This window comes from Bos javanicus, chromosome 3 (genome assembly GCF_032452875.1).
Source record: "Bos javanicus breed banteng chromosome 3, ARS-OSU_banteng_1.0, whole genome shotgun sequence".
Classification (NCBI taxonomy): Eukaryota; Metazoa; Chordata; class Mammalia; order Artiodactyla; family Bovidae; genus Bos; species Bos javanicus.
Window position 1 is genome coordinate 118,500,546 of NC_083870.1, and position 14,863 is coordinate 118,515,408.

The window sequence follows — 14,863 nt, forward strand, 5'->3', positions numbered from 1 at the left end:
GAAGTGTGCCCAGCCTTCTGCAGAGACTGGGCTGGGTGTGCACTTGGTGGAAGCCCCTCCTCGGCACCACCCAACCATCTCCCCGTCCCTGGACAGGACCCCACAACCCGGGCCTCTCCAGTACCCCCACAGCTCTGTGCCCGCTCCCGTGTAGCTGACAGCTGACCGGCGGCGGGTGTGGTGGTGGGGGGAGCACACAGGTTCCCAGGGGAGCGGCAGCTCCATGCCAGCGCCCCGAGAAAGCAGTGAAACTTATCAACATCATTAAACCTTGACATCTCTTTAACGCCCATACAGAGAGATAGGGGATGTGTAACCAGCCCGGCGGGGCTGTCAGATCGGGGAGAACGAGACTGTGGTCAGTGTGGGATCTGAGCTTCCTGGTGAAAATCCCTGTGCGGAGGAGACCCTCCTGACGAAACGGGAGGTGACAGGCACGGTTCCCAGGGTGTGGGCTGCAGTGCACACTGCCTAGGAAGAGGCGACTGAAGGCTCTGGGGCCCTCCGTGACCCCTCATCTCTGGACAACCGAGCACGGTGCAAAGTCAGGATAAAACGACACGCTCAGGGTACGGGGCCCCTCATAAAGCAGGAGGACAGAGGCCGCTGGTGTGTTTCAGGGTCTACACGGCAACACGTCTTCAGGACAGCACCCCTCACTGAACTGGGGTGTAGGGTCAGAGACACAGACCTGCAGTCCCCTGAGGACCCCCCTCCCCTCGCCCTGCACTATGCCAGGCTGCACCGCCTCTGTGTGCTTCAGCCAAGGCCACGTGTCGCCAGCCACAGATGCAGAAGTGGGCATGACGATCCCAGCTGAGCCACGAAGCCAGACGCACTATTATTTTTAAATTAATAAATATTTACAAAGCTTCATTTTTCAATCTCTGATGACTACTCAGCCATGGATGATACAACTCCTACGGACAAAATCTCTCCTAGTCTTTCAGCCACAGTGAGAGGGCGGGGCTCCAAGATCGGCTTTGCTGAGAACCGCTGCGTGGCTCTGTGTTCTCACAAGGGGCAGGGTCTCCTGCAGGTCAACCGTGGGGACAGACCTGGGCACCCGCCCCCCTCGCAGCCGCCCGGTACCCTGCAGAAGCGGGGAGCAGAGGCGGCCGGCTGCCCCCTCCCCGGGCACTCTCCCCCCACCCCAACCCCTCCTGCGGGTCCTCACTGACCTTCAGCTCCCCCGTGGCCACCTTGAAGACCAGCTCTACCACACAGCCCACGGCCAGGCGGGCGGCCCCCGACGAGTGCACCTCGTTCCATATGGTGTCACTGTCCACCTGTGGAGACAGTACGCCTGCGGTGAGCCCGGCACCCTGAGGGTCACACCGCCCCCGTCGCCGCCCAGCCACGTCCTCTGTGCTCTGCCTCTGAAACTGGAGGGTCTCGTCTCTCCCTAATTACAGAACACAGCTCACATTCCAGCTTACTTTTTTTTTTGAAGACACGCCAAAAAATACTAAACAAGAAAAGAATGGTAAATGCACCCAAATTAGCACACCTGCGTTCTCACTCCTTTCTGAGGTGTCATTTCTTTTCTCAGTGGCTCCAAGTGACTCCAAGCTAAGAGTCGTGATGTCAAGGTTACCTAGCTCCCCCAACCTCTTTTTTTAAACTGCAACTGCAGCTGAGTTACACTCACAGTCAGCAAAAGCAAATGTTAAGAAGGGTTAGAATCAGCTGTTTGCTGTTCAGTCGTGTCTGACTCTTATGGACTGCAGCACGCCAGGCTCCTCTGTCCATGGGATTTCCCAGGCAAGAAGAGCAGGTTGCCATTTCCTTCTCCAGGGGATCTTCCCAACCCAGGGATCGAACCTGTATCTCCTGCTTTGTTGGTGGCTCAGACAGTAAAGAAATCCGCCTGCGATGTGGGAGACTGGGGTTTGATCCCTGGGTTGGGAAGATCCCCAGCCCAGCCTCTGGGAATGCCAGCTCTCACATCGATTTTATTGAACTGATGCTTGAGCTGAAGTAACTGGTCCCCAATATTCTAGTTGAGAGGCTACTGAAATGAATAACAGCACACCATTATTTAGAACAGAAGCCTGTCTTTGAACGTTGAATATTAATGCCGTGGAGACCGGACTAAGTGCAGAGCGTTCTTCTGACATTTGGAAGCTATTTAAAGAACACAGCGGTTTGGTCATTGAAAAGAAGAGCCCGCACGGAATAACGCTCCTCAGGAAATAGCTCGAACCGCTCGTAAATGTATTTTAAATCATCTTGCTTTGAAGATGAAGCCTCAAGACTTCATTGAAAGAAACCCATCCATCCCACGTAATGATCAGGGCCTGGGCGCCGACCCTGGCGGGGGCGGGGTGCCAGACCCTCACCTGCAGCTCAGCCCCTGTGTCTGGGCCCCGAGCGTTCAGGGCTTGGAAGGGGTTGCCGTGGGCAGCAGGTTCTCACAGGCCCTGCAGACCCCACTCCAGGTGGACAGGCTTGTCACTCAGGCTTCCCAGAGCCTCTCTAGAAGGGCGTGGGAGTCCCAGGCGTCTGCTGCAGTCTGCAAGAGTACCATCCCTGATACTCGGTTTGGGCAAAAAACCACTCAGATTCTTTCTCCTCCAAATGCAGTAACTTGGGCTTTTGGCTAAGTAACCAGAGCCAGGGGGTAAAATGGACCGACGCTTCGTGTTCAGTGAAGGGTCTTTGTGCTCTGCGCTTGTCTCGAGGGCCCAGAAGCTCCCATACGTAACATTGGGTCCAGGGTAAGGGACAGACCCCGAGCCCCACACTGCAAGACCCCAGGCTGCCACTGCCGCCCGAGAAACTGACGGTGATCTGCACTGCCTCGGGGCCTCCAGCTGCTGGCCAGCAGCTCCCCATGGACCCACGGGGATGGGGGGCTTGGAGCCCTGAGTTCCAGAAGAACAAGGCTCCAGGGAGGGCGCTGGGAGTGCAACACCGCAGAGGCGGCCCCGCTCGGGGTGACCGCCACACACGGGAGTGGTGGAGGCGGGGGAAACGGCCCACCGCCCGATTCCTCCACAGTTCCCCACAGCGAAGGTGGACGGGAGGACAGCTGGGGAGACCTCACACGGAGGTTTCAAACGGACACTCGGGGTGGCCCTTCTGGGTGGGCTGTGGGCCCCCAGGGCCTGCGAGGGGCTGCCCCCTTTAGCCAGGTCAGGGCTGGAAGAAAAATGCAAAAATCGGGAGGAGAGCAAAGCAGAAGTTGCTGTCAACTTGGTTTGTGGGGGGGAAAGTGTAAAACAAGAAAAACCTCCATTACACCAACTGGATGTTCACTTGAGCGACCTTTCCTTCCTGGTCTCCACAGCTGACCCACACCCTCCCAACCACACCTGGGTGCCTGGGGTCTCCGCGGCCATCCCGACACCCCGGGGGCTGGCCCTTGGGTCTGGAAGGAGACACTGAGACCCAGGAGGGCTGCGGCTGCACCAGCGGCGCGGCCAGGCCCCGCTGAGCCTGGCAGGAGGACGGGCACCTCGGCCCTCTGCCCGTCTGTTTGTGTCAGTCGCTCGGTCGTATCCAACTCTGTGCGACCCCGAGGACTGTAGCGCCCCAGGCTCCTCTGTCCACAGGATTCTCAGGGCAAGAATCCTGGAGTGGGTTGCCATGCCCTCCTCCAGGGGATCGTCCCGACCTAAAGACAGAAGCTGGGTCTCCTGCATTGCAGGCGGATTCTTTACCACCTGAGCCACCAGGGAAGCCCTCCTCTTAGGAGTAATTACAGCACACAGCTGGGAGTGGACAGTCCCCTTGGACACTGCACGGCTCACACTCCCCCGATCACTCTGACGGACTCCCCTCTTGACCTGGCTCCTCTTGGTAAGACTCTCCAGGTCTCCGTGCTCCTGCGTGTTTCTGTGCCTGGACGTGGAGGTAGGTGCCATAGCCAGCCGTGGTGGGGTGGGACCTGGACTTCACACCGGGGAGGGGTCGCCTGGCTCAAGGCCCCAGCCCCCAGGCCCCATTTCGCTTTTGTTTGTGGATTATAAATCCTGCCTTGCACGGAGCGGCTGCAGGGCAGTGCAGATCCAAACCTTTTCAAGTCTGGCCAAAAATTTGCCCCGAATTAAGAGATTGCAGCCTATTTACAATACAAAATACAATAACTCTAAGAGGGCCTGGTGGTGGTATGAATAAATGCCGTTTATTCTCTTTCTGACGGGATAATTTTCAAAGCAGCAATTTTTGTAAAGACTCAGGAAGAAAACAATTTTGTTTCATTTCCATAACAGAATCCAGACCTGGGCTCCGCCGTGCGATCTGTCATTACGTGGACCTTCGACCGCTGCACAGTTCCCGCAGGGACGCCTTTGCGCCCACTGGGGCCTCTGGGCTCTCTGGGACCAGGACCGGCCACGGAGCCCCACAGCCAGCAGGCTGGCTGGGAGGGGCTGCTCTGACCCCCAAACCCAGCACACTCTCCTTGCCCATGCCCTTCCTCATCCAGAGGCCGGCGGGTTGGGGGGCAGACCCCCTGGATGAAGGAGAAGCTCTGGCTGTGCTGGGGGGCAGCTGGGCGCCAAGACGGGTTCAGCGCCCCCACCACAGGCAGGGAGAGCCGGGGTGAAACACAGACCCTAGTTCTCCCGTGTGTCTGCCTGCGCACCTCTGCTCAAGGGCTCAACCCCGGGGGCACGGCTGTGCCCACCTCTCACGGCCCATAATCTCGTGCCCGCAGTCAGAGTGGCATCGGGGGCTTCGGGCCGGGGCTCAGCTCTGGGATCGGGATCAACATGCTCCCATGCGGCGATGGGATCCGCGAGCTGAGCCAGACCAGGGGACTGTGGCTGGGCGGGTTGGATGAGACGGGCCGCACACCAGATCCCGTTTCCTGAAGCCAGCCCTGCTGCCAGACGGCCTTCCCCGGAGGACAGTGCCCCAGACCCACCATCAAAATGCTCACAGGCTCACGGGGCCTTTGAAGCCGCACGTGTGCGCAGTGGGCAGCCCCGCCCCGTGGACCCTGTTTATGGAAAACACCTGGCAGCAATTACCTGCTCTTCGGAGAGCGGGGCGGCGGTTTCTGTGACCATCGGGACCCCGAGAACAAACAGGACGTTATTTACACATTAAAGAAACACTTACCCCGACACCACCGCAGGGCAGCCTGACGAACACGGACGTTAGTGAGCCTGCGGGGAGGAGAGAGCCCGGGTCAGGTGGCGCGGTCGCCAGCCACTAGTGGGGACACAGTGTGCCCACCGAGGGGGCATGTGCGGCTGCCAGGGCAACACCTGGCCAGCAGAGGGTCCCAGGCTGAGCGGGCGCAGCCCCGGGGACAGACCCCGCCTTCCCCTGGGCAGCAGCTGCTCTTCAAGGGGCGGGGAGCCCGGCGGGGGCTTCTGCTCCCAGCCTGAGCTGTGCACCTGGCAGGGAGCCACCTGAGCGGCAGCATCCAGAGCCCCTGCCCCCGGCACGCGCTCTCAGCCCTGAGCTCTGACTGCCGCCCTCCCCAGCAGTGAGCAGGAGGCCTGGGGTTATTGCCGCCTCCACCCCATCCCGGGGGAGCCCTTTAGACGTGGAATGCGAGTCACGGCAGGCCCCCCTCCCCATGCAGGAGTGTTCCGGATTCACTGGGATGTGCCCAGCTAAGAAACCACACAGCCTTGGGGCTGGCCGTCCAGGAAGGCCTGCACAGGGTCCGTGAGGCTTGGACTGTCCCCACCTAGGGACAAGGCCAGGGACTGTCTTCCTCCTCGGTGTGATCCCAGTGCAGGCCGAGGACCAGCCTAGAAGTCGCCCCTCCCCAAAGGGAGGCAAGGCCTGTGCCCACCTCATCCGGGCTCCTGGCCGGGACCACGCTGGGGACCCTCCCTGCCCCTCGAGATGGTGGACCTGTCCTGCCTGTGCGCACTGCTCTCCTCCAGGTCAGGGCCTCCCCCATCGCCTGCCGCTGCGGCTCTGGACTGTGGTTCCCAAACTGCCCCTTGTCAGAGCCACATGGCCTCCAGCCCCCTTCCCTGTGAGGCCGCGGGCATGGCTGCGTCTCCTACCACACCCGTGAGCCTCAGCCACCAGACTAGGCTCCCCCACAGCTCGCTGCCGTGAGAAGGCGGTGACCAGGCAGCTCCCTCCAGGGTCTGCTGCCCACATCAGTGTGGCCAAGCTGCGTCACTGCCCCGCACTAACCACACAAGTCTTTTTGCACGTGGCTTAGAAACGTGCGGATTCAACTGAAAGAGGCAGGGAGATCACAGGGCAGTGTTGGGGCACCATTACCATCATTGGGGTCACCAGTCACCACCAGGTTGGGATACTCAGAAAGATGTCCCGATGGCAGGACAGTCACCAGACATGTGAACAGGTCTCAAGCAGCGAGACGCTATCTGCCCGGGCGTCCTCACGGCTATGCGGGCGCACATCATGACACAGAGCTCACGGCCACGCGGGCACTCGTCGTGACACAGAGCGCAGTAGAGAAAGAGGAAACAGAGTGGGCTGTACTGTCATTAATGTAAATGGAACACACACAACACGTGTGTGTGTGACGATACCCTGGGCTCATAAAAGAAACACTAAACACGCTCACACAGCTGCCGAGGGCAGGCATTGGGGTCTGAGATGATGGAGGAACACTTCAACAAAGACACCACAGCAGCGGAGAGGCTTCCAGGGAGAACGATTCTGGATGTACTGAGGAGGGGCCCCGTGGGGGCGGGCCTGGCTCGGCGGGCGGGAAGAGACAGCTCCCAGCTCACTCCCCACGCACCCCGCCTCCCTGTTTACTCTTCCCCAGTGATCCCCATTCTGGCATCTCTCTCATTTCTGATCACCTGCCTTAAACGTTGGAACCAATTTGAAAACCTCATCCATCCTCCTGGCGGGGGACTTGAGTCCACCTGCACCCCAGCACGGGGACCATTCCCCCATCACCCTGTCTCCTGTCCCTCGAGCGTCACATGCCTGGCGGATGGACACGCAAAAGGGGTGGGCTGACCAAGCGGGTGGACGTGGAGCATGAGGGTGAGCTGGGAAGACCTGCGCTGGTCGGAAAAGGACATGAGTGGGCTTGGCGGCCGCAGGGTGTGTTCAGGGGGTAGTCCGACCACTCTCTGGCCTGAGGCCCTGCAGAAGTGGGGGTTACTGGGACTGCATGGGCAGCCCCAGTGGTGTCACGGGACCCATGGGCAGCCCCACCTGTGCTGGAGAGCATTCCAGGAGTGGGGCTCCACGGGGGAAGGAGCTGAGCTGCCCGGAGGATCCGGGGCCAGGCTGCAGACCTTGCTCTTGGCCAGCTCCACGCCTCCCTCGTGGCCACTGACTTTGTCCCCAGCTGCACCGTCCTTGTCCTTGCGGGCTTCTTCCCACCAAGCCCCACCCTGCCTCAGGCCAGGCCCTCTCCTCTGGGCCCCCGGCTGGTGCCGTCTCATGTCTAGATGTTTCGGCCCGTATCCACGCCACTTCCAGTGCCACAGGCTGGCTCTGGGCTCCTCAGTGTCCCCTGTCCTCCCCTTCCTGGGAGTGGCCAGCGTGGACCACCCTGCCCTCCCCTCTCCCCATGACTCTGGGTGTGGGGCCTGGACAACTCCAACACCCCCTCCCAAGCTCAGAGGACACAGACGTGCTTCAGGGGCTGAGTGGAAGACGCTGTCCACACTGAAGAGTCTGTGTCCAGTCTGCACCGCACAGGACCTCAGCCGAGGGAGAGGGAACATCAGAGCGCCCCCTCCACGGGGACCAGGGCCCTTCCCAGCTTTTGGCCAAGTGAACCTGCGTGGCTCCTTCTGGTTTCTTGTGTGGTATCCTAAACCACGTGGTCGAGCTTTGGAAAACCCAACGGGGTAGCATTCATCCTCCAGGGCTGGCCTCTGTGATTGGTCCAGCTTCAGTGTACGCGTCCCCAGATTCACAAGTCAAACTTTGACCCTAGTGTGACGCTGGGAGGTGGGGCCTTCGGCAGCGGCTTTAAGCCGTGAAGACAGAGCCCTCATGAGTGGGGTCAGTGCTCTTCATAAAGAAAGAGCTCCCCACCCCTCCCTCAACGAGGCGGCATCGGCCGTGAACCAGGCAGAGGCCCTTACCCACCATGCTGGCACCCTGAACTCACAAGTCCAGTTCTGGGGCAGGGGCATGTCTGGACAACATGCCTGAGCCTGGCTGGCTGGCGACTTCAGACTGGAAAGAGCCTTCCCCGGAGTTGGCCAGGCTTTGCCCTGCAGCCGTGGCCCAATGTCGTCCTGGCTCCCAGCAGCCCTGGTCCTCTTCCTGGGAGGTGGCAGCATGCTCGCGTCTGGCCCCTGTGCTCTGAGGCTTTCCAGGGTGCTCCCTGCAGGGTCCTCCCGCCCTGGGACCCTTGCGTGGCCCCCCAGGGCTTGCCATTCCTTCCACGTCCTCCGGAAGCTCCTGGGCCTGCGCACTAGGGACGCTCCTCGTATTTCTTCTCTTCTCTGGCTTCCTGGTGTCCAGCCCTGGTCACGTTCCTCGACTCCCTGTCCCATCCAGCCCAGAACTCGATTTCCGAGACCATGTTTCACATTACTCCCCCCGAATGTTTTTATTTTTTCTTCTGTTTCTTGTTTTTGCTCGCATTCTGTGGACATGGTGCCTCCCCTCCAACGATTCTAAGGCCAGTCCCGGCTTCTGTGGCAACTCCCAGAAGTCTGGCCTCTGAGCGGTGAGCACCTTCCCAGGGGCCCGCAACCCCTGACCTTCTGCTCTGGCTGAGGGTGAGGGTGTGCAGCTGGTGGCAGGTCCGGGGGCACGGAGGGCTCAGGCACCGTCGCCACCACTGTTGAGGAGCTCAGGGCGCTGCGTGTTGGGGTGCCCCGCCGCCAGCTCCCTCTGGGCAGACAGACCCTGAAGGAGGTCCCCCATCTCTGCCGGGGGTAAAGGTCAGCGTGCTGGGAGCCCAGGACGGAGGGAGGGAGGGCCGGCGGCCTCACCTCCTCTGGGCCTGAGTCTGTCCCAGCCCAGGGGCCCCCTGCCTGTCTGTCTGGGGCTACCGGGCTGCCAAGGGGATGTGATGGAGACCTCTCAGGCCCTGTGGCCAGGTCCCCTGAGTCCTGCCTGCCTGCACCTCGTCAGTGTCTGTCACTTGGCTGACAGCAGGCAGAGCTGGGGGCGTCTGTCCCTGGAACCACTTCCGGGCACGTGCCGCCCAGCTCCGTGCCTCAAGCCCCCTCCTGTCTCCCAAGTGTGGTGGATTCTGATGTCTAAAAGCCCAGTCACTGCACACAGTCCCCTGCCCAGACCAGAGCACATTTCCTATTGCACCCCGCCTCCAGCTATGTGCTTTCCAAGGGCTCAGCACCTACAAGGTGCCCAGCAGGGAAGATGTGTCCCCCGCGTGCACGAGGGGGTGAAGGGGCCTATGGGTGCACGGGGAGGTGGTGGGGCCGCACTGCAGGGTCCCTGGGGAGGGGGTGACACTCATGCAGTGAGGGCCAGGCACAGGGCCAACCTTCTCCACGTCTACCCTGGAAATAAGAGCAAACAGGGCATGGCCTATCTCCCCCAACACCAGAGGGACCCGAGAGTCTGGTTCCGGGACCCTCTGCCTGCCTTGGCTCAGGGAAGCGCCCCGAAGGGCGTCTCGCCCCAGGGGGCTGGGACAGGCAGGGAAATCCAGGTTGGCGACTGTCCTGGCTCAAGATGATCAGGAAGCAGTGGTGGTGGTAGTCGGCGGAAGTTGTCCAGGAAGTGTTCTGATGGGGGGCTCTGCCCTTGCGGGCCTGGGCACCCCACCTGTCTGTCAGCCCCACCTGCCTTATGGGGACCCTGACCACCTCCCTAGGGGGAAGGAGTTCTTTCCACCAGGCCCAGATCCCACCACTTCATCGGGGGGTTGCCTGCTCCAGATGAAGCCCTGGCCCCCAGGAAAGGCTCAGGCCACCGCCGTCCTCCTAGGAGCCTGGAAGAGCATCCCCAGGTGGACTCCAGGCCCAGAAAGGGGTGGCCGGGTGGTGGCTGCGGGCCCTGACCAGCCTCGCCCGTCACAACTCAGCTAGTTGAAATACTGCAAAACCAGCGGTGCTCAGCCCGCTTGCTCCCCAACACGCCCGATGCAAAGCAGGAAGCCAAGCGCCCACGTGAACGCCAAGGGTGGGTTCCTCCTCGGACCCTCACCTGACAGCCTGGCCCGGGCACCACGGAGAAGGGCTGCCTCTGCCCCTGCTGCCCACTCACAGCCCGGTGGGCGACACTCGGCCACCAGCCAGCGCCCCAAGGGCGGGCCGGCGGGGCCTCAGACGCGGGCCGGGCCAGGAGCAGCCTCGCGGTAAAGGTAAAGAAGGCCTTGGAATACCTAGAAGTTTCTTACTGTCCAGTTTCTGCCTGTTGAGGGGGTTCGTGCCGTACAGCAGGGCGTGTGTCTCCGAGTGCACTGTCTGCAGCTCCTCCAGCGTGGCCTTACGTCCGCGGATGCACTGCGGGACAAAAGGGGACGGGAGGCCGCCGCGGTCAGCCTCAGCAGCAAACCAGCACCCGAGACAGAGCGGGGTTTCACGAGCGCATGAGCACAGTGTGACTTGGTTTTTGCGAAATCAAAAGCAAACACCACCCCACATGATATTTGAAAAATATTTGGGAAGTATTTTAGAGGGCGTATACTTTAATTACAACTTAGACGTTTTAGAAAAAGAAAAAAAGATAATTCCAGCCTTAAATGCTTTAGCCTTCACTGTCACGTCAATGATTTACCATCAATTTGTTATTTTGCTTTCCAACTGTCTGGTCTTAAAATAGATGGAAACCGCCTCACACGTGGGGCTGTGCTCAGCTCTCACGAGGCCAGAACCCAGCTCTCCGGGTATCGAGAGCCTTCCTGGAGGGCAAGGCGGCCCATAACCAGCCTGGCACCCCAGGCTGTGTCCGTCTGCATGCTTCTTCACTCTGGATATTCCTCAGATCTTTGGCTATTTTCAGATGTTCCCCAGAAATTACCATGAACATCACTGTTCTTGAGTTGAGCTGAGCTACGTTTACTTAACCTTTCAGAAGCAGACTAGTTTGTGAAGCAAGATTCCGGTTGACACGTTACACTTTCTGAGAGTCGGAGTAATGCAGGGGGAGCCAACCGGACTCCGGGGCACAGGGGGAGGCCTTGGGCTCTCTGGGCCAGGCGCACGCTGGGCAGACATGGGCCAGGAGCTGCACTCCCATGGAAACCCCCAGGGGGGCTCTGTAACCATTCCTAACTGTACGACAGGCTCCCAGAGACGCCTGCCTTGGCCCAGGGGCCAAGGACAGGGAGCCCGAGACCGGCAGGCTGTGGCCAAGACTTTCGCGACCTGGCTTCCAGTGTGAAGGGGTACAAGGTGGCAGGGAAGCTGACTCACCCACACCATGACCTTCCACACCAGGTGGCTCAAAGAGGGGAGCCCACCCATAGAGTGGGGGTACTGGCTGGAGGCTTGGGGGTCTCAGGAAGTCATGGCACGGCAGGTCCCCTAACCTCCCCTGCCTCGGGTCAAGTCCCACAGCCGTGTCCTATGGACCAGGAGATGCCTTGCAAGGTGACTGCTCCCAAGTGTGCAGAGGGCGGGCCGGCCTACAAGCATAATGCTGCGTGGAGCACCTCTCCACCCCGGATCGGTCGCCCCTCAGCCTGTGTGTCTTCACCCCGAGTCCCTCTCAGCCTGTATCTCTCAGGGTCCCCCTCAGCCTGTGTCTCACCCGGGTCCCCCTCAGCCTGTCTCTACACCCCAGGTCCCCCCTCAGCCCCCGTCTCTTCACCCCGGGTCTGTCTCAGCCTGTGTCTCTTCACCACGGGTCTGTCCCCGCAGCCTGTATCTATTCATCTCGGGTCCATCCCCTCATCTGTGTCTCTTCATCCCGGATCCTCATCAGCCTGTGTCTCTTCAATTTGGGTCTTCCGCTCAGTCTGTGTGTCTCAGCCCGGGTTCCCCTCAGCCTGTGTCTCTCACTCCGGGTCTGTCCCATCTGCCTGTCTCTTCAACCTGGGTCCCTCCCCAAGCCTGCGTCTATTCATCCCGGGTCCCCCTCAGCCTGTGTCTCTCACCCGGGTCCCCCCTCAGCCTGCGTCTCTCGCCCCGGGTGCCCCTCAGCCTGCGTCTCTTGCCCCGGGTGCCCCTCAGCCTGCGTCTCTTGCCCCGGGTGCCCCTCAGCCTGCGTCTCTCGCCCCGGGTCCCCCTCAGCCTGCGTCTCTCACGCGGGTCCGTCCCCTCAGCCTGCGTCTCTCACCCGGGTCCGTCCCCTCAGCCTGCGTCTCTCGCCCCGGGTGCCCCTCAGCCTGCGTCTCTCGCCCGGGTCCGTCCCCTCAGCCTGCGTCTCTCACCCGGGTCCCTCAGCCTGTGTCTCTCACCCGGGTCCCCCTCAGCCTGCGTCTCTCACCCGGGTCCGTCCCCTCAGCCTGCGTCTCTCACCCCGGGTCCGTTCTCCAGCCTGTCTGCAGGCCCATCTCCTGGGTGTGGGGACCCCTGGGCTGTCAGTGCCCACCTTCAGCGCTGCTGTCCTCGCCCCCATCTTCCAGCTCCTGCCTTGAAACTACCCTGGTGGCCGCCAGCCTGAGGGGCCCGTCCTGTGAGCGTAGAAGCAGCTCAGGGATGGCTGGGCAGGGGTCCTCTGGAGAAGGCGTGTCTGCCGGGCCGATGCTGCCCCCCAGTGGCGTGTCCTCATTGTATCTGGAAGCAGGTGCGGCCACTCCAGCCCGGCTGCCTGGAGTCCCTGTCATCTCCACAGAGGGACTCCTGGGCTGGATTCTGGGCCCAGACCTCCAGCCATCTCCTCCATAAATTGTGGGTCGTCATAAGCTGGCAAATCCGTGGGGTCACTGGAGGCCGGCTGACCTCAACTCAACACCCTGTCTCAATGAGGGGCAGATGGGGACCCGGGCTCTGACCACACCCTCCAGGTGGCGCTGGGCTCCAAAGGATGGACGGTACAGTTCTGCTCAGCCATAGGCTGGGGCTTTGTGGGGTCACCCTGCAGAGCAGCAACCCCCTTCCAGTTCCCTATCCCTGGCTTTGTGGAGGGTGGGCACACGGGAGGCCAGGCCCTGTCACCCTGGAGGGCTCTTGGGAGGTGGTGTTGCCTGCCTGCTCCACAGACGACAGTGCTATGGCGCCCACAGCCTGGAGCCCCCCTGCTTGTGCACAGACAGACGCCCCGCCCCAGACCCAAACTGGCCACACTCCTGCATCAGAGGGGTGGAGGGACCTCACAGGTCCTTCAGCAGACCTGTCCTCCAGGACCCGATTTTCAAGGGTGCAGAGGTGGGGACCGAATTCCAGGCAGACTGACCAGTCTGCCCACCACCCCCACCCTGCAGGCCTGAGGCTCTACCCACACCCTGAGAGGAGCTTTCCCAAAAACTCAAGGAAGAGAACCTTCGATGAAGAGCCAACAGAAACGACGGTCTTCCCCTAGGTCAGGGCCACCAGATCCCATCCGTGGAAGAGGCCCTGGGATGGCCTGGCCATGCATCCTGGGTGATGAGAGGGAGCCTGGCGAGAGGCAGGCTTCCCAGAGGATGACCAGGAAGGGGAGTGGGCGAGAGGGGGCTGGGGAAGGGCCCCTCGGGTTCCTCCAAAAGGCAGGCCTGCGTGTCTGCCTGCGCAAGGGCCCTGCGTCCCCCCAGGTCACCCCACACACGCCCTGGCTTGTGACGCCCGCAAGGCCGGCCTCACCTCACATTTGCCTCGCAGGCCGGTCTCCTGCAGCCGTGACCAGATGCTCTGGATGCGCCCGGCGTGCTCTGGGTGGCTGTTGGTGTTCCCGCAGGTGCACTGGTGTTTCAGCATCAGAGTGTCGTACACGAGGCCTGCAGCGGGGAGGCAGGGTGGCCGCGCTCAGAGAAGCCCTCGGGGTACCCGGCAGCTGGTCCCCCTGCCAGGGGAGCGGAGCTCAGGGCACTTGCCCAACGGCCAGAGTCCTCGACACCCAGGGGAGCTGGCGAGGGAGGAAAAAATGAAAAGGCAGCCCTGTCCCCAGGACTCAGGGCTCTCATATCACAGGGACCGGGCTGACCCACACAGTGGGGAGATTTTGGTCCCAAACTCAGGTCTGCCAGGGACCCTGTCTATAGAGTACTTTGCCCCTGTGGATTGAGATCCATCTTCTGAGGTTCTTGGGGTTCAGAAGGCTCGGTTTCTGCCTGCGGAAACTTGCAGAGCCACTGGACAGGAGCACACGCGTGTGCACACACACAGAGACACACAGGGACGCAACTGCATTTGAAATTGACCTAGACAGTGGGGCGGGGCAGGGTGGGACGTGGCCTTCCAATAACAGAGCAGCAGACTGACGCAAGCACAAACGCACACGCCTGTCCACGTGGACTGCAGATGTGCACGTGTGTGGACAGCACCAGGACACGGGCCCCACCCAACGGCATCATGGTGACACAGTGATGCATTAGCAGAGGACGGGGTGAGGCGCTGTCCCGGGGGCCCTCCGTCCCAGGTGCGGTGGGGGCCGGTGATAGGGGCTGACCCGGAGCCCCTGGGCCGGGACAGCCAGTCCAGCGCCTCGACACCAGTGGACGCTGCACTCGGCTGTAGACCTCCGCCCTGACTCCTGGGGAACGCTTTCAGGCGGAGAGAGTCCTGCCTGCAGACTTCTGCAGGGTTGGGAGGCCGTAGGTGAGGGGCGCGGCGAGACTGCAGGCAGGAGCAGTGTTGTGGGCTGTCCAAGAGCGGAGAGCGAGCGTCTGGGCCGGCCGCGCCCTGCTCCCACTCCACCTGCACGCTCCAGGCGTCGCCTGGGCCTCACAGGCAGGGCCCTGGGTGGATCCTCAGTCCAAGGACAGGACAGACGAAGGAGGGCAAGGTGGTGACCCCGCCGACCCCGGGCGGGAAGCTGCCTGGTGGGGGCAGGCCCAGGGATGGGCAGTTCTCTGAGGGTGTGCTTCTCTGAGGAAGAGGAGGCGGGCTTCTTGGCCAGGACGGACCCCCAGTGACCTCTCTCTGTCTGGAGCCCC

The 14,863-nt window shown here is 61.6% G+C and overlaps 1 protein-coding gene across 8 annotated transcripts in view; it reads right to left on the bottom strand.

Moving 5' to 3' along the window:
• HDAC4 (histone deacetylase 4) overlaps nt 1-14,863 on the bottom strand; it is a 292,464-nt gene that overhangs the window by 30,564 nt on the left and 247,037 nt on the right. For 6 of the 8 annotated variants that reach the window (XM_061412826.1, XM_061412831.1, XM_061412828.1 and 3 more), the window contains 4 exons: nt 13,572-13,705; nt 10,229-10,349; nt 5,071-5,117; nt 1,182-1,289 (listed from right to left, as the gene is read on the bottom strand). In XM_061412826.1, the coding sequence (XP_061268810.1) occupies nt 1,182-1,289; nt 5,071-5,117; nt 10,229-10,349; nt 13,572-13,705 (410 nt within the window). The remainder of the gene's footprint in view (nt 1-1,181; nt 1,290-5,070; nt 5,118-10,228; nt 10,350-13,571; nt 13,706-14,863) is intronic. The other 2 variants (XM_061412829.1, XM_061412832.1) reach the window with 1 other exon arrangement.